The following is an 18,682-nucleotide window of genomic DNA, read 5'->3' on the forward strand; positions in this document are numbered from 1 at the left end:
AAGTTTCACAAGATGCTGCTCAAGATTTAACCTAGAAAAATGAACAACTAAAAGCTCTAGAAGTAATGTTTAGACTTCTGAGTGGTAACCAGTTTAGGGAGGAATGGCTGCATACAGCTTCAGGGCCTAAATGTGTTTTCATTCTTTTTACTTTTTTTAAATGCCATGTGAGAAAAAGATACAAGTACGAACAGTGTCAATACCCCGAGCAAGAGAATTAAAAACTCTTACTAACTCCTTCAATTTCTATTCATTTATTTTGTTTAGAAAGACACACAAGTTTTGAAATACCTTGCAAATCACCATTTTGTCTTGGTGGAACTTTGATTACGTAATGCAGACTTGATAGAGCATCTGTTCCACAAGTACCACATAATGAGCAGCTCTGCAGCACTTGTAGCACTCTCCTTCTCCCCCCTCCCCACAGGTGCGCAGTACTGTAGGATCCTGTGAAATGTGTCATTGTGCACATAGCCGACTTTACAGGATATGATTGTGTGGATGCTCGTCCTGGAGAGTAGGACCAAGTCTTGACTATTTACATTTATCGGAGCTCACTATTTTTTCTATAAGTACAATATCTTAAATAAAACAAAAGAAAAATATAGTACACTAAATATGAATCTGATGACTATTTGAATTAAAAGGAAGTGTCTGAAGAAAACTTTATTTATACAGTTTTCATGTTCCATAACTAACACACCAGTCCAACAGCTCTAAACCAATTGAAAATACTGTATTATGCTGCAAGTCTGTATGGTTAAGTAAGCCAGGGGGACCCTATATGACTGGCCACATGGTTGAAACAGCTCCCATAAAGCCAAAATAAAACCCCACTTTTGCAACAAAAATTAAAAGGAGTGAATGAAGCTGATTCCAATTAAATGGGTAACCAAAAATGGCTTCTTCTGAACATTGCAACAGTTTATTCTGAAAATCCTGCAGTAAATTGCACGGCAATCAAAACATTTTTCTTAAATTAGTACTAAGATATTTCTTTATTGTTAGATTACTGATACAACTTCACAGCACACAAAAAAACAGTTACTAACCTTTCGTAACTGTTGTTCTCTGAGATGTGTTGCTCATGTGCATTTCATGTTAGGTGTGTGCGCGCTGCATGCACCGGTGCCCGAGATTTTTCCCCTCAGTGGTATCCATTGGGTTGGCTCTAGCACCTTCTGGAGCTACACACTTATGTGTCATTATAACGGGTGCCGCCCACCACGCACCCTCTCAGTTCCCTTCTTGCTAGTTAACTCCAGCAGAAGGATAGGAGGGTGGGTCATGGAATGGACATGAATACCACATCTCAAAGAACAACAGTTACAAAAAGCTGGTAACCACTTTTTCTTCTTCGAGTGCTTGCTCGTGCTCATTCCATGTTAGGTGACTCACAAGCAGTACCCCAGGAGGTGGGGTCAGAGCTCATGGACACTCTCTTCTGTAACTGGCGTGATCTTGGGCCTGCTAGGTAATGATGTAGTAGTGGGATGCAAAGGTATGCACCAGCGACCAGGTTCCGGCTCTGCAGATGTCCTGAATTTGGACCTGCGCGAGACATGCTGCTGATGAAGCCTGGGCTTGTATGGAGTGAGCAGTTGAGATGGATGGAGGCAGGACATTCGCCTGCTCAAAGCAAGCCCAAATACAGGCAGTTATCCAGGACAAGACCCTCTGGGCAGACACAGGAAACCCTCTCATCCTTTCTGCTATTGTTACAAAAAGTTGCGTCAACTTGTGGAAGGGTTTTGTCCTTCTCAATATAAAAAGCAAGGGCATGCCTAATGTCAGAGTGAAGCAGCTGTTCCTCAGAGTTCTTGTGAGGTTTCTGGAAAAGACTGTTAGGAAAATGGCTTGCTTGTTAAGGAATTATGACACCACCGTTGGTAGAAAGGCCAGATTGGCACACAATTAGACCTTGTCCTTAAAGAACACAGGGTAAGGCAGTTCTGACATAAGGGCCTTGATTTCAGAGACCCTTCTGGCTGAGGTGATCACCACTAGGAAGGCAACCCTCCAAGAGAGAAGTAGCAGGGGGCACAATGCTAATGGCTTAAAGGTGGGACCTGTGAGTCTTGACAGAACCAGGTTTAAGTTCCATGGGGGGTCAGCTCACAGACCTGAGGACAGAGCCTCTCCAGCCCCTTGAGAATCCATATTGTCATCTCCTGGGAGAACACTGACCGGCTGTTCACTGGAGGGTGGAATGCTGAGATGGCTGCTAAGTGTACCTTGATAGACCTGAGAGTCAGGCCCTGCTGCTTTAAGTGGGGCAAATAAACCAAGATAGACTGGAAGGAATACTGAGATGGCGAGAGCGCACTGAGAAGCCCAAATTGAGAAATGCTTCCACTTGCCCAGGGAGGTAGCCCTGGTGCAAGGCTTTCTATTACCTAGAAAGATCTGCTGGACCTGTTCTGAGCAAGTCTGTTCTTCTGGGTTCAGACATGCAATAATCATGCAGTTGGGTGCAAGAAGGCAAGGTTTGGGGAAGCAACCAGCGACGGTCTTGTAAAATTAGGTCTGGATGGAGTGGGAGCCAGAGTGGGGCTGCTACAGATAGGTCCAGGAGCGTGCCAAATCAGTGGTGATATGGCCATGCCAAAGCTACCAGAATAACTCTCGCCTTGTCCCGTTTGATTTTTAGGAGGACCTTGTGAACCAAGGGGATTGGAGGAAAGGCATAGAATAGGAGATCTGTCCATGGGTAGAGGAAAGCATCGGAGAAGGAGCCTGGGCTGTGCCCGCACAGCAAACCTCCAGGTGAAAGGAGCACTTGTGGTGAGAGGAAAAGGAACTGCTGAGGACATCTGCCAATACATTCTGGGCTCCCAGGAAATGTGACACCTCAAGATGAACGGAGTGCTTTGCACAGAAGTCCCACAGATGGACAGTCTCCTGACACGGGGCCAAAGATCAAGCCCCACCCTGCTTGTTGATGTAAAACATGGCCGCAGTATTGTCTGTCAGGACTTGCACCACCTCACCTGAGATCTGGGGAAGGAACACTTGGCATGCTAAACCTACCGCCCTAAGCTTCCTGACATTTATGTGCAAAGAGAGTTCTTCTTGGGACCAGAGGCCCTGAGTTCTGAGTTTGGCTCCCCACCTTAAGTCTGACACATCCGAGATTAAAGTACATGCCGCCACGTGCCCCAACAGTTTGAGGCAAACCTGAGCTGTTGTGATTGGGTGGACCTTGACATTGGATATCAGGTCTGACCGGGGCTTAAATTAGGCCTCCGGCAGAAAGGCCCTGGCTTAGGTTGAGTCAAGCACTGCCTCGATAAATTTTATTCTCTGAATTGAGGAAAGAATTGACTTCTGCTAGTTTATCAGCAGACCCAGCACTCAGAAGGTGGCTCGGACCATGCTGGTACTGTTCTGTACTTAAGCCTGCTACCAACCTTTGCTCAGCTAGTCAAGGTACGAGTAGAACTGGACACCTCACTGTCTGAGGAAGGCTGCTATTAGTGCCATACATTTCATGAATACCCGGGGGGCTGCCAATAGGCCAAAGGGAAGAGCGGTGAATTGATAGTGGCGTTGACCCACTATAAAGCTGAGAAATCTTTTGTGGCCACAGAAGACAGAAATGTGAAAGTATGCGTCCTTTAAGTCAAGGGTGGTGTACCAGTCTCCTGGATCCAGGGAGGGAATGATGGAAGCTAGGGATACCATGCAGAACCTCAGTTTCTGTTGAAGTGATGAAGGTCAAAGATAGGCCAGAGGCCCCCTTTGGGATTAGCAAATACTGGGAGTAAAACTCCTTCCCTCTCAAGTCTTGGGGAACCTCCTCCACAACCCTCATCCATAGGACAGACGGAACCTCCTGGACGAGGAGTTGCTCATGAGATGGGTGCCTGAAGAATGACAGGAGTAGGGGGTGGGAGTGAGAGGTGGATAAAAACCCACGGGTATATCTGCCTGTCCCTGTACTCAGGACCCAATGGACTGATATTATGTATGACCATGCAGGGCTGAATAGGGACAGACAGTCCAAAACCAAAAAGGGAGTCAGATCCGAAACGGTGACTGGCACAGTACCCTCAGGCACACCTTCAAAAAGCCTGCTTAGGCCTTCAGGGTATCAATAAGGCTGTGTGAGATGTTTCTAAGCTGCTCGAATTTCGAGACCCAGGGTCTCAGGACAGCCTCGTGTGGGACGGATGAGGAGGTGGCTTGCACCAGAGGGGCTCCTTCCTCTTCCTCAACTACGTTAACCTGAGCCGACTCCTGAACATTGGTACAGGGGTTAATATCGGAGTCGGGGTCCGGTGCCGACTGGGAAGGAGCAGTAGCCTGTCTCTTGGAAACCACCAAGTAGGAGCGATGGGAAGTAGGACCTGGTAATGGGGAAAACCCTCAGGGATTCCAGTAAGGCCATAGCATAGGCCAGTGGCCCATTGGCCAGGTGCCGGCAGGGGGAGTGGCACTGAAGTCCAGTGGCAGATAGGCTGGGTACTGGAGATGGGCTTTAGGTTGCACATAAGGTGATCTTGACACCGGGATCAGGGACGGCTTGCCCTTAGAGGGTGCCAGGGGGCCAAGTACCGGGAAGAATCCTGACACTCTTTGTTCCTTCCTACTTCCGGTCACTGGAACTGACAGATGTCCTGCTGGAGTTGCAGGAACCGGGAGAGAAAGTAGGTCCCTAGCTACTTGGAAAGCCTCTGGGATCTATGGATTGGTCAGACCACTGATACCACGGTGGCTTCCAGGTGTCAGCGGAGGGTCCCGCACTGGACTCAATATTCTAGCTGGAGTTGATGGTGCCATTGCAGGCCCGGGAGAGGAAGAGTAACCTGGTACGGGTCTCACTGTGCTGACTTCTCTCCGCTTGTCTTTTTTCTGCACCGGTGAGCACTCTCTGTCAGTGCATTGCTTTTTCTGCTTCTTCCTTGGCACTGGACATGGTGAACGGTGCCGGGAAGAGCTCGGTGCCAGAGTGCTTTGCGCTGACGCTAATGTGTTCGGTGCTGAATCCTTGAGGGTGGCTTCCATGTGGATAGCCTTCAGCCTAATGTCTCTGTCTTTTTTAGTGCAGGGTCTGAAGTCCTGACAGATCTGGCACTTGTCCTTCAAGTGAGTCTCCCCCAAGCACTTCAAGCAGCTGGAGTGTGGGTCACTCACAGGCATAGGTTTGCCATAGGAGGTACAAGGCTTGAAGCCTGGGCACCAGGGCATGCCCAGCCCCTGGGGCGAAGGCATCCCTCGATGACAGGAACTATCTATTTACACTAACACTAATTACGAAAACTACATACACTGAACTATGATAACTAAGAATGAAGTTAGAGTCCAAAAACCACTGAGAAGAAAGCCTTGCCGAAACAAGAGGGGTCATTCCAGCAACCATCAGGAGTGGTAAGAAGGAAATGAGAGGGTACGTGGCTGGCAGTGCCCCTTTTATTAATGCATAAACACGCAGCTCCAGAGGGTGCTAGAGCCGGCCCGACGGATACCACTGAGGGAAAAATCTCCAGCAACAGTGCGTGTGGCGTGCACACGCGTAACATGGAATGGACATGAACACTCAAAGAAGAAACTAAGATTCTCAAGATGAAAGCTATCACAATGTGTCTGCAACTTTATAGATGAACAAAACTCTCAAGAGCCCAGATTTTTATCATTGCTCAGACACCTCTGTTAACTGTAGGTCCAATATGATTGACATTTTTAAATACTCGTACCTCAGTGATTACAGTAGATATTGGCTGGAAGGGGTTGCTAGAAATTGGCTCAGAGTCAACTTCCTTAGGTACACTTCTTCCTTCAAAGTCAGTTTCTTTTCTCTCCCTTTGTTCTCTATTTTTTTTGTTAAAAAACAGAAGAATCTTGAAGCAATAGAATCAGAAATATTAGAACACTTATTAGGTCATCTAATTTATCCCCCCAACTCATGCTAGATTGTCTTTTTACAGAATGTCTTTGTGTTTTGAATACTGTACTCCAAAATGATAAAGTTCTGAGCTAACCTAAAAAAAGAAAGATTGATTTTATTGAGTTAGTTTTCAGTAAAATAGCTCTAAATAGCCTGGGGCTAGGCTCACAACATGCTGCCACAGTTATGCTCAGCAGAGGTACTGATGATATATTCCCCTCCACAAGCTACAGACAGGGCTGCTAGCAGGATGTTCTAAATAAGGGCTCCGGAATGTCCTCTGATCCCTGCTGTGCTTTAGCCCAGATCTGTCCATTTTTACTGCATCCTTTCTGCAGGGCCCACTTGTTTCCCCTGGCCTTTGACATGAGTTCAGGAAGACTGAAGTATTGGCCAGTACATTGGAGTGTTATCTGTATTTAGAGCAGCTGCTTGGCAGAAGGGGCCTGTACTACATTAAATCCTTACAATTTATCTAGTACTGCTTTTCCTTGGATTTCCTAAATACTAAACTAAATGGGGGACTGCTTCTGATAGCTCAGCACTGGTACTACAGCAATACATTTCACAAAAGTCCTTCATGGTTAATTCTAACTGGCTAATTAAAGCCTTGCATGGGCACTTCGGTTGTTTGTTTACTTTGATTTATAATCATCTGAACAGTGCACACCCAATGCAATGCCTGAAAACAGGTATAGTGCTGATTAAAACTGACATGAATAAATTCTCTGGCTGATGCATTGTGAAGTAACTGCACTTAGAGAGAACTCTTGGGGAGACTGTGTGAATGGAATCACAGTAATCAATCAGGAAAGTTACTGAAGTATAGATTGAAACAGAATTCCACCTGAGTTACGAATACGTACAAATAACTCATGACAAGAGATTTATCTGATGCAAATAGCCAAATGAAAGTTCCATGATAACTGTTAAATCTGAACCCCCCCAACGGCTGTCAGAAATAGCAAAGTCTACAAGCTGGGAGGAAGGCCTCATCTCCAATGGCACTTCAAGTTTACCAAACCCCCAAAACTTTTAGCCTAATTCAGTCTGAGCCAATTCTATAATACTTCCCAAAGTAAACAAACATGACCAGTAGCCGTGGGTCAATTAAAAAATGTGGAAGCCATACATCCATTTGAGACATTTATTCTCATAACCCATTTCCTCATTACCTCTCCCAGACAGAACAACTCGACAAAGTCAAAGGCCCAGTCAACCCAGAAAACTACACCAGTTTAACTAAAAGTGCTGTTTTACACTAGTTTTATGTGACCAATTAATTCAATTTAAGCCTTGCTTATGCTGATTTAGCTTAAATTAATGCATTGCTGATTTAAGATAAATCAATATTACACCAGGGTTAAATCAAATTACGTGCATCCACAGAGTTTCGCACCACTTTAATTGAGATGAAAAGGCCCTGTACATTGCTGGTGTATATTTTAGGGGCTAGGCGTCTGGCAGAGATGGAAGCCATGCCCCTTAGGAGCACCTTTACAGGAATACCTCCAGTTGGGCAATTCACTATTGGTGCCAAGACTGGCTGCCAACGATAATAGAGGGCTCTGAAGGGAAATAATAAATCCTTCCACTGCTTCCCCTGCATCTCCTCAAACCCCATAGTCCCTCCCCTATTGTGTATTCCGGTGTGGGCTTAAATGAGTTCTCAATAAAGTTGCAGCAACTTTGCCAAAAAATTCAGATGTCTCCCTCTATCCTCACTGGTCCCTGCTATTCACAGATTGATTGAAAATTTTATTTTGATTACATTGCTGCAACTTGTAATAGGGAAGGCCCCAAAAGCTCTCCTTGCATTAAGCAACCGAATCTATTCTGGGTCAGCTTCCAGTCAGGTAACACTAGTGACTCTATGCACTATATCTATATTCCATGTCTGTCATTGACATTGCCCACTCATCGTCTTAGAGAAGATGATCTTAAGGCTGTGTGCCAGGCAATTTCTTTTATGTTTCAACAAAAGAACAACTTGACTATTCCGTTTCAGCTCTTTTATTATAATATGAAACACCTTTTGTTTTGTAGTGGATACTCAAGAATTCAAATAAGAACATAAGAACGGCCATACTGGGTCAGACCAAAAATCCATCTAGCTGAGTATCCTGTCTTCCAACAGTGGTCAATGCCAGGTGCCCCAGAGGGAATGAACAGAGCAGGTAATCATCAAGTGATCCATCCTGTCACCCATTCCCAGCTTCTGGCAAACAAGAGGCTAGGGACACCATCCCTGCCCATCCCGGCTAATAGCCATTGATGGACCTATCCTCCATGAATTTATCCTAGTTCTTTTTTGAACACTGTTATAGTCTTGGCCTTCACAACATCCTCTGGCAAAGAGTTCCACAGGCTGACTGTGTGTTGTGTGAAGAAATACTTCCTTTTGTTTGTTTTAAACCTGCTGCTTATTAATTTCATATGGTGGCCCCCAGTCCTTGTGTTATGAGAAGGAGTAAATAACACTTGGTTATTTACTTTCTCCTCCCCAGTCGTGATTTTATAGACCTCTAGCATAGACCCCTTAGTCGTCTCTTTTCCAAGCTGAAAAATCCCAGTCTTATTAATCTCTCCTTATACTGCAGCCATTCCATACCCCTAATAATTTTTGTTGTCCTTTTCTTAACCCTTTCCAATTACAACATATCTTTTTTGAGATGGGGCAACCACATCTGCACACGGTATTCAAAATGTGGGCGTACCATGGATTTACAGAGGCAAGATGATATTTTCTGTCTTATCATCTATCCCTTTCTTAATTATTCCCAACGTTCTGTTCGCTTTTTTGACTGCACATTGAGTGGATGTTTTCAGAGAATTATCCACAATGAATCATTAACATGTCGGTTTTATTCATGGAACCCCTTCATATGGAGGAAAGAAAGCCAAGGAAGGTAGAATACCTTTCTTCTCGTATCTTTCTTACTCGTTCAGCTCGTTCTCGCTTCTCTTGTTCCTCATATGCTTTTTGCTCTGATGTATCTTTCTGGACGCGCTCATTTAAGGCATCAAAATCTTTTGCTATAGTATGCAGCAGCCAATACAGACCTTTTCTTATAGATTTGTCAATTTTTTTCCCATAGCCCATAACAGCTGAGCAAGGCTCCTGTAAATTTAATAGAGAAAGTAAAAGGGAAAAAGAATTATATCATCTCAGATCACATTCCTAAATTATAAACAGTGAAGTCTTAGCAAATGGTTAGTAAGCATTCAAAATATTGTTACAGCTAAAGCACTACACATTTAAAATATCTTGTAAATTTAAGAAAATTTTTTGCCAACATGTCAGTCATGAGTTTTATCCAAATTGCTTATTTCCAGTCCCACTCCAGTAATAGTAGAACTCTAGAGTCAATAAGAAAGATGGGCACACAATTCCTCTGTCCCACTCACAAGTAGCATGAGAAGCCAACCATATTCTTCTCACAGCAGCACTGCTTTATGAGTGGTCTTCATTATGCATGCCATCTTTCCCTTGCAAATCCAAATATAGCAGCTTCAGAAGCGGATCCATTCTCTAATGACTGATTGACCCCTTAAGCCTTCCCCTGCATAAGAGCTAAACTGTTCATGCTACTTTAAAAATGAAAGAAAAAAGTTTCCTGATAATTGTTTTCAGAAGAAAGTAGTTAATTCTCCTGCGATTATATCACCAACCAAATGTTGATGCCTTTGATACACTATTTTTTTTTTATTATACATAAAGCACCAAAATTGTGCATGGAGTTTATAAGCAATTTACAGAAGAAAACAATATTACCTGCTAAGGACCTACCATGCCACAATCCCAGTTTAGCTCTATCCTTATATGCTTCTGCTCTCTAGAGAGCTTTGTGTTCACTTTCCTAGGTTTAAATCAGCATGTGGTTCACCAGTGAAAGCTGCAGCATCTGATGGTAGAGCCAAATCACTGAGAAGATGAACAGGTAGCACCATCATAGCCTCTGACTTGGTTTTCCTCATTAGCTGTTTACAGGGCTTTCTGCAGCATGGCACTAACTAACCAAAGTCTCACAGAGACAATATCTAGATATAGGAAGTGACAGTGTTTTCAAGTTCATAGATACTATAATGATAAATACATTAAATGTAATTGCGGGTTACAAATCACTTGCTTGTTGCTAGGATATATGGAAGTTACATTGTGAGTTTTCTTTAAATCAATTTTTTCTGCATAATAAAATGAATGAGTTTGGAAATTGTCAATACTCTGAGCTAAGGGGAAAACACTGTGCCCCAAGACTAGCATGACTTCTATAGGGGATGAAGATGCTCTTGACTGACCATACTGAGTTGCACAGAAGTCAATCTTTTCTGTCTAGGAAGTGAAAATGGCTGTAAGTAGTTTATTTTGTAAAAAAGACAAATAAGACCTACCACACTTAGCTTCCATAATACATTCTTTGACTCATGAAGGACCAATACATTCCTTACAAGTACGTCAGTGTTCTCGGTCCCTAAATTCCTTTCATCTAACAAGACAGAGCTTAGAGCTCTGTGCATTTTGAGAAAAAAAATCTTTGGAAAAGTTTATTGAGAAAGCACTTCTTATTTTCTATCTTGGCACTGCATATATTAGAAAACTAGGGCATGTCGTTCACAGAAACTTGTGACATACTACTGAAGTTGAGCAAGAGGAAACAAGTTAGCTTCCTGGTTCTGTAAGAGATAATGGGATGTAGGAGGAGACATTTCCTTGTAGGAATCCATAATCTTAAATATTTTAGTGAGAGTTTTAAATTGAGACATTAAGGGCCCGATTTTCAGAAATGCTGAGTACCTGCAGCTCTCGCTGACTTCAGTAAGTGCTATGGGCCTCAGTACTTCTGAAAAAACAGGCACAATATCATTTCAGGATATCGTGCCCCTAGCCCCTGCTCTCAGCAGCTCCTGACCGCGGTTCTGGGTGGGGGACACAGACAAGTTCCATTGCGGGTAAGGGGCTAAGTTCCCTCTAAGCCACGCAGCCGGCTATCAAGGGCCACGCAGGCGGGGAGAGGAGCCCCTTCTCTGGCCTGGCCCAGCACAGCCCCACCAGAGCTGCCACAGCCAGGGAGAGGCGCCCCTCTCCTCAGCCCAGTTCAGCCCCGCCCTGCCCCGCCCCACCGGAGATAACATGGCTGCGGGGAGGTGCCTCTCACCTGGCCCCAAGCTGCTGCGGCGAAAGAGGGCTGTGGGGGAGTCCTCTCTCCCTGCCGCAACCCCAGGCGGCCTGCATCCCAAACCCCTCATCCCCAGCCACACCCCAGAGCTTGCACCCCCAGCCAGAGCCCTCCCCCCACACACCACAACCCTCTGCCCCAGCCCTGAGCCATCTTCCACACTCCAAACCCCTGGGCCCCACCCATCACATATCACCTCCATACTGGTGCACATAACAAAATTCATTCCATACATGGATGTAAAAAATTAGAGGGAACACTGGTAAGTGGCAGGGACGACAGAAAAAGTTTGGGGACCACTGGCTTAGACCACTTTAGAGTATTGAGAAAGAGGTTACAGTACTTTTTCAGATCTTTACAAAACATTTTGTTAATGATTTTAGAGAGTGTCCTTGGCATAGGTATTCCTCCAGCAATTGTCTCTAGCATGTGTACAGACCTGTGAACAGTCAGGGCTTGTGCTGTCTTAGAAGTTTCCTAAAGACCCTGTTTTCCTTTGCTTTCTTATGCTCCAAATGTAGAGTGCAAACCACCTATATCAGGGGTGGGCAAACTATGGCTCACAGGATCGCCACTCCCATGATGCTGTGGGCCCCACGCCGCTCCCGGAAGCGGCCAGCACCACACGTCCCTGCAGCCCCCGGTGCAGAGGGCTCCGTGCGCTGCCTTCGCCTGCAGGCACTGTCCCCGCAGCTCCCATTGGCTGGGAATGGGGAACCATGGCCAATGGGAGCTTCGGGGGAGGTACCCACAGGTGAGGGCAGCGTGCGGAGCCCTCTGCCCCCCCCCCTCCAGGGGCCACAGGGATGTGGTGCCTTCCAAGAGTAGTGCAGGGCCAGGGCAGGCAGGGAGCTGCTGCCACTCCCTGCCCTGAGCCCCCTGCCGCACCCCTCCTGCACTCCTACCCCCTGCCCTGAGCCCCCAACCTCCTGCCGAGTCCCCTCCCGCACCCCAACCCCTTGCCCTGAGCCCCTTCCTGCACACCGCACCCCCTCCCACACCCCAACCCCCTGCCCAGCCCTACATTCATGGCCCTGCATGCAATTTCCCCACCATGATGTGGCCCTTGGGCCAACAAGTTTGCCCACCCCTGATCTATGTAGTAAGATATACGCAGTCCTCCTACAATACTGTCAAAGTTCTACAAATGAAAAAGCCTGCACCAGACAGAACAGTGAGACACTGCACTCATTTCATGACTCTGGAGAGCAGTCAAACTGAAACAGGCATTTTACATTTAATCATAGATTTCACAGTCATCACCTCTAACTGAAAGGAGTAAGGGTCTAGGATGGACTCCAGGTCTGATCCAGTATTGCAATTCTTATGTTGCTAGGAAACAAAGCTTTTTTATCCAGTCATACACTCTATCCATTCTTTACTGAATACATTTTGGAGACAGGTTGGGAATTATCCCTTGAGTGAGGGGAAAGCCCTTCTGAGCCAAGATAAAATGTCTAGGCTAAGTCTCAGACTTCCTAGAGACAAAAGGAGAAGAAATCCAACTTCTAGTTCTTCAGGATATGTAGTGAGTTCTCTGCATTTGCATGTCCTGCTACATGAGCCATTCAAATGCAACTGTATCTGGCAAAATTAGTGATTTTTTTTTTTTTTTGCCTTTCCACTCTTTACTAATTTTTGTTATCAGAATTTTCTCTGGAGAGCATGTCTACACTACAAAATGAAGTCGACTTAAGTTAAGTCAAAGTATCACCACTGCAGTAATTAATTTGATATTTAATGTCCACATTATGCTCCTTCTGATGGCAGTGTACATCCTTACCGGAGCACTTGCACCAATTTAACTGACAGTGTGGGAGCATTGTGGAGCACTTGCCGCCTGGGGCTGACTGCCTTAGCCCTGCTGTCCAAGCTTTGGCTCTCCTCCCCTAAATCCCTCACCAGGAGGCAACAGCAGGGCTCCAGCTGTCAGCCTCAGGCAGCAATAGGCAATGTAAGCAACAGTATCTACATGGACACTGCGTCGACCTAACTACATCGACTTAACATTATGCCTCTTGTGGAGATGGAGTTATTAACTTGGTATAGCGAGCAGCTTACATTGGCGGGAGCAACATTTTAGTGTGGATCCTTACAGAGTTAGTTCAATATAAGCTGCCTTATGTCAACTAACTCTGTAGTGTAGACCAGGCCTTAGATTCTGGAAGAGCATGGCGAAGCTGCCTGCTGTAGATCAAAGCTGAAGCATGGATAGAACTGCTTTGCATGAGAGCACCAAATATATAAGCCAGACAATAAACTGAAGGATGACAATCTAGAGAGAAAAGTGAATGGGGTGGAAGATCTCATTCTTGGAGAGATTATAGCAGTGCAGTGAATCACTTGGAAATATCTTCCCTACAAATATTTACTTATGTGAAAAAGACTTCACACTATCAAAGCTAGTGTTTCAAAGTCAAATCCTCATTACATCAAGTGATCTTGACGCTAAATCCAAAAAATATGCAGTCATGAACTGCAACTTCTTGTAACAATATGTAACTCATTAAGAATCTGACTGCCATTAGCTTTAAAGCTAAAGTAATTTTACTTTATAATGCTTTTGTTTCCACTTTAAAACTAATGATACAATTTGGCAATGTGGGTGGGTTGGGGGGAAGAGCAGGAAATCAACTCAACTACAGGTTATCCTACTCTGATCAAAAAGGATCACAGAAAGAAAACATACAACTAGGTAGGCCTACATGGATTGGTAGTGGAATTCAAACCAATGGCCCTTGATGTTTTGATGTCACACTAGATAGTGATCAACATTTGCTAGCTCATGTTCAATGGATAACATCTGTTCAGCTTTTGAAGCCCTGTTTTGAAAACACACAGTTTGAGCCCTAACGTGGAGACATGGTAAATTTGAGACACTAGTTATATTTGAGATAGCCAGTTGGCCTTGGCTGTGATTAATTACTTTGTGAACGCTTCTTTACTGGAAAAGTGGACTAAGACCAACCCCGTTCCCTATTTGTTTCACAAAAAGATCCAGCTTGTCAGATAGTAACTCCGTTTAAAAAAGGTTAGGCTAGAGAACAAATATGGGGCCAAAATCTTATTTGAAAACTATGTTTAAAGCCTAATAAGAATCCAAGGTCAGAACCCAGTTTCCTCTTCTGTTTTTAACAAGGTTTGGCTCTAACAATACTGTCTGACCAAACAATCTTTAAACCAAGTTAGCATGAATCACTTTAATATGATTTCAAACTGGTTCAGCAAACACAGCCTGACACCATGTACAGATGGGGCACTAGGAAGGATTCCTCCTGGACAGGCAAAAGGCACGAAGGCAGGGTGAGACCTGGAATTGATTGTACTGCAGACCACATGCTGTATCTTTGCTCGGATTATAGGACCACATTATCACCTTTCTTAAGCATTATATTTATACAAATAAATCAACCACAGTAAGATATACTTACAATCTGACACAGACATTTATGCTCATTGACAAGCTTTTCCAGCGATAAGCACTCAATTACATCTGCTTCTGCCAATGCTCCTTCTCGGTCCTGCTTATTTGCCAGCCTATAGAAAAGATGACCAAAAGTGAGAAGGCAAATAAAGATACTTACCACTCTGATCCACAACTAGAGTCAAGCAGGTTAGAGGCCAGTTCAGATAACAAACTATAAATATATATTTCAGACTAATTTGGGATGGATGGAAGGAGGAAAGAGGGAAAGTAGCAAAATCTAGCTTGCTACTCGTCTAAAAATTATGTTTCTGGTGTCCTTATCTACTCAATAAAAAAGCAGCTATTATTCCATACATTTTAAACTTTCAAAGAACTACACAAATATCAATCCACACAATGCACCCATGAGTTCGGTTACAAACAGGTAAACAGGCTGAGGGATGAAGCGATTTATTCAAGGCCACACAGAAAAATCTGTGGCAGTCTCTGTATTAGAACTCAGGACTTCCTGAGTCCTACTCCCATCCTCATTCCTCTAGAATCTAGATCAATGCTCATCTATCATTTTGATACTAGCAACTGACTTGCTGGCTCCCTAAACTGTGTCAGGGAGATCTCAGGGACCCGTGCCGGTCCACAAACTGGTCGTTGAGAAACACTGCTCTAGATCATGCTGCTTCATGCTTGAGACCATCCCAGGTCCTCTTGCTCTCCAGTGTTCCACCTACTGAAGACCCGTGGCTTGAAATCTAGATGATTGCAGTCAGTCGGGGATAGCTCCAACTCTTACTTCTTCAGTGGAAGAAAACTAATAGGACTCTAGAGATTCATAACTATTAATAGGAATTATAGTTGTATTACAGCAGTACCCAGCTACCCTTGTCTGGACTGGGGTTCTACTGTGCTAGAAGCTGTACAAAGAAAGGCAGTCCTTTCTCCAAAGAGAGTATACAATCTTAGCCCTAGTCTACACTATGAGTTTGGGTCAAATATAGCAGTGTTAGATCGTTTTAACCCTGCACCCATCCACACAAAGAAGCCATTTTTGTTGACTGAAAGGGCTCTTAAAATCTATTTCTGTACTCCTCCCCGACGAGGGGATTAGTGCTGAAATCGACCCTGCTGGGTCGAATTTGGGGTAGTGTGGACACAATTCGATGGTATTGGCCTCCGGGAGCTATCCCAGAGTGCTCCATTGTGACCGCTCTGGACAGCACTCTCAACTCAGATGCACTGGCCAGGTAGACAGGAAAAGCCCTGCAAACTTTTGAATTTCATTCCTGTTTGGCCAGCATGGCGAGCTGATCAGCACAGGTAACCACACAGAGCTGATCAGCACAGGTGACCACGGAGCCCCAGAATCGCAAAAGAGCTCCAGCATGGACCGAATGGGAGGTACTGGATCTGATCGCTGTATGGGGAGACAAATCTGTGCTATCAGAACTCCGTTCCAAAAGACGAAATGCCGAATATTTGAAAAAAATCTCCAAGGGCATGAAGGACAGAGGCTATAACAGAGACACACAGCAGTGCTGCGTGAAACTTAATTCTCAGGCAAGCCTACCAAAGAATCAGGGAGGCAAACGGCCGCTCCGGGTCAGAGCCCCAGACATGGCGCTTCTACAATGAGCTGCATGACATTCTAGGGGGGTGCCCCTACAACTACCCCAGCCCTGTGTGTGGACTCCGTCAATGGATTCTCACGCAACAGGGATGCGGATTTTGGGGGTGAGGAAGATGATGAGAAGGAGATTGAAGACAGTGTACAGCAAGCAAGCGGAGAAACCGTTTTCCCCGACAGCCAAGAACCGTTCATCACCCTGGAGCCAGTACCCTCCCAATCCACCCAAGGTGTGCCCCCGGACCTTGAAGGATGAGAAGGGACCTCTGGTGACTGTACCTTTGTAAATATAATACATGGTTTAAAAGCAAGTGTGTTTACTGATTAATTTGCCCTGAAGACTTGGGATGCATTGGCGGCCAGTACAGCTACTGGAAAAGTCTGTTAACATGTATGGGGATGGAGTGGAAATCCTCCAGGCACAGCTCAGTGAAGCTTTCCTGGATGTACTCCCAGGGTCACCTGGTTGAAATAGGGGAATTTTATTAAGGGGACATCCTGCTGGGCTGTTTGCCTGTGGCTGAACAGAAATCATCCCCGCTGTTAGCCATGCAGTGGGGGGAGGGGTGAAGCGATCATCCCAGAGAATTGGGTGTGGGGGGGAGAAAGGGGGTTAGTTGGGTTTGTGCTGCACATTAACCCGAAAATTGCAGCCCCTCCTTTTAAATGGCCAACCCATTTTAAATGGCCAAACTAATAAGTGCTTGGTATGGGAAATGAGGGCGCTGCTGTTTGAAACCATTCCCACATGTTATGAAGGTTAAAGAAGCCAAAAGACTGTGGCTTACCATGGCTGACTGCAAGCCAAATTGTGTTGCCTGCCAGCCCTGCATGTGTGATCTCTCACACCAAACCGGCAGGCCCTCAATATAAGAGGCAAAATGCAAACTTGTAAAGAAAGCACACGTGCTATGTAATGTTAACTGCTTGGTTCACCATGAAAGAGTCTACCCATTGTTCTCTAAAATGTGTCTCTTTAAATACTACTCTCCCTTTTTTTTTTCCCTCCCGCAGCTGCAAATGTTTCAATGCTCCCCGTATCATCTCCGTCCCAGAGGCTAGCGAAGATTAGAAGGCAAAAAAAGCACTCGCGACAAAATGTTCTCCGAGCTCATGCTGTCCTCCCACACTGAAAGAGCCCAGTAGAATGCCTGGAGGCAGACACTGTCAGAGTGCAGGAAAGCACAAAACGAACATGAGGACTGGTGGCGGGAGCAAGAGGAGAAATGGCGGGATCAAGATGATCGGTGGCATCAGCATGATGAGAGGAGGCAGGAAGCAATGCTTAGGCTACTGGAGGATCAAATTGATATTCTTCGGAATATTGTTGAGGTGCAGGAAAGGCAGCAGGAGCACAGACCGCCGCTGCAGCCCCTGTGTAACCAACTGCCCTCCTCCCCAAGTTCCATAGCCTCCTCCACCAGACGCCCAAGAACGCGGTGGGGGGGGGGGCGCTCTGGCCACCCAACCACTCCACCCCAGAGGACTGCCCAAGCAACAGAAAGCTGGCATTCAGTAAGTTTTGAAGTGCAGTGTGACCTTGTCCTTCCCTTCTCCCCTTCTCCGCCACCCCACTCGGTGCTTCCCTCCTCCCCCACTCCTCCCCTCCACCCCCAAGCTACCTTGGCAGTTATCCCTCCATTTGTGTGACAAATTAATAAAGAATGCATGAATTTGAAACAACAATAACTTTATTGCCTCTGCAAGCGGAGATCAAAGGGGGAAAGGCAGTTGGCTTACAGGGAAGTACAGGTTTGTCGCATCTTACGCACATTTAACATGCGCAATTTCAGCTTCACGCGGTCGGCAAAAACAAAACAAAAAACAAAAAAAATAAAAAATAACAATTTTAATACTGTACTTGTAGTGCGGACAATTCCGCCTGCCATTACACTCAATGTAATTTTGACTATACGCGATTTCTGCTTTACGCGCTGAATGCATAACGTAACCCCAGCATAAGATGCAACAGACCTGTAGAGTGAACTAAGGGAGAGGGTTTTCATCAAGGAGAAACAAACAGAACTTTCACACTGTAGTCTGGCCAGTCATGAAACTGGTTTTCAAAGCTTCTCTGATGCGCAGTGCGCCCTGCTGTGCTCTTCTAACCAACCTGGCATCTGTCTGCGCATAATCAGCGTCCAGGCGATTTGCCTCAACCTCCCACCCTGCCATAAACGTCTCCCTCTTACTCTCACAGATATTGTGGTGCACACAGCAAGCAGTATTAATGATGGGAATATTGGTTTCACTGAGATCTAACCGAGTCAGTAAACTGCGCCAGCACGCTTTTAAACGTCCAAATGCACATTCTACCACCACTTGCTCAGCCTATAGTTGAACAGCTCCTGACTTCTGTCCAGAGTGCCTATGTACAGCTTCATGAGCCATGGCATTAAGGGGTAGGCTGGGTCCCCAAGGATAACTATAGGCATTTCAACATCCCCAACGGTTATTTTCTGGTCTGGAAAGTAAGTCCCTTGCTGCAGCCGTTCACACAGACGGGAGTTCCTAAAGATGCGAGCATCATGTACCTCTCCCGGCCATCCCATGTTGATGTTGGTGAAACG

At 45.4% G+C, this 18,682-nt stretch overlaps 1 protein-coding gene across 10 annotated transcripts in view; it reads right to left on the reverse strand.

Moving 5' to 3' along the window:
• Window positions 1-18,682, reverse strand: part of ARL13B (ADP ribosylation factor like GTPase 13B) — an 85,522-nt gene that overhangs the window by 12,516 nt on the left and 54,324 nt on the right. For all 10 annotated transcript variants that reach the window (XR_005594182.1, XR_005594183.1, XM_039525053.1 and 7 more), the window contains exons 5-7: window positions 14,496-14,601; window positions 8,806-9,008; window positions 5,697-5,811 (exon numbers count right to left, since the gene is read on the reverse strand). Coding sequence is in view for 8 of the 10 variants with exons in the window: in XM_039525053.1 (XP_039380987.1) it covers window positions 5,697-5,811; window positions 8,806-9,008; window positions 14,496-14,601 (424 nt within the window). In the remaining 2 variants the exon portion in view is untranslated. The remainder of the gene's footprint in view (window positions 1-5,696; window positions 5,812-8,805; window positions 9,009-14,495; window positions 14,602-18,682) is intronic.

This window comes from Mauremys reevesii, linkage group 1, assembly GCF_016161935.1.
Source record: "Mauremys reevesii isolate NIE-2019 linkage group 1, ASM1616193v1, whole genome shotgun sequence".
NCBI classification, from domain to species: Eukaryota; Metazoa; Chordata; order Testudines; family Geoemydidae; genus Mauremys; species Mauremys reevesii.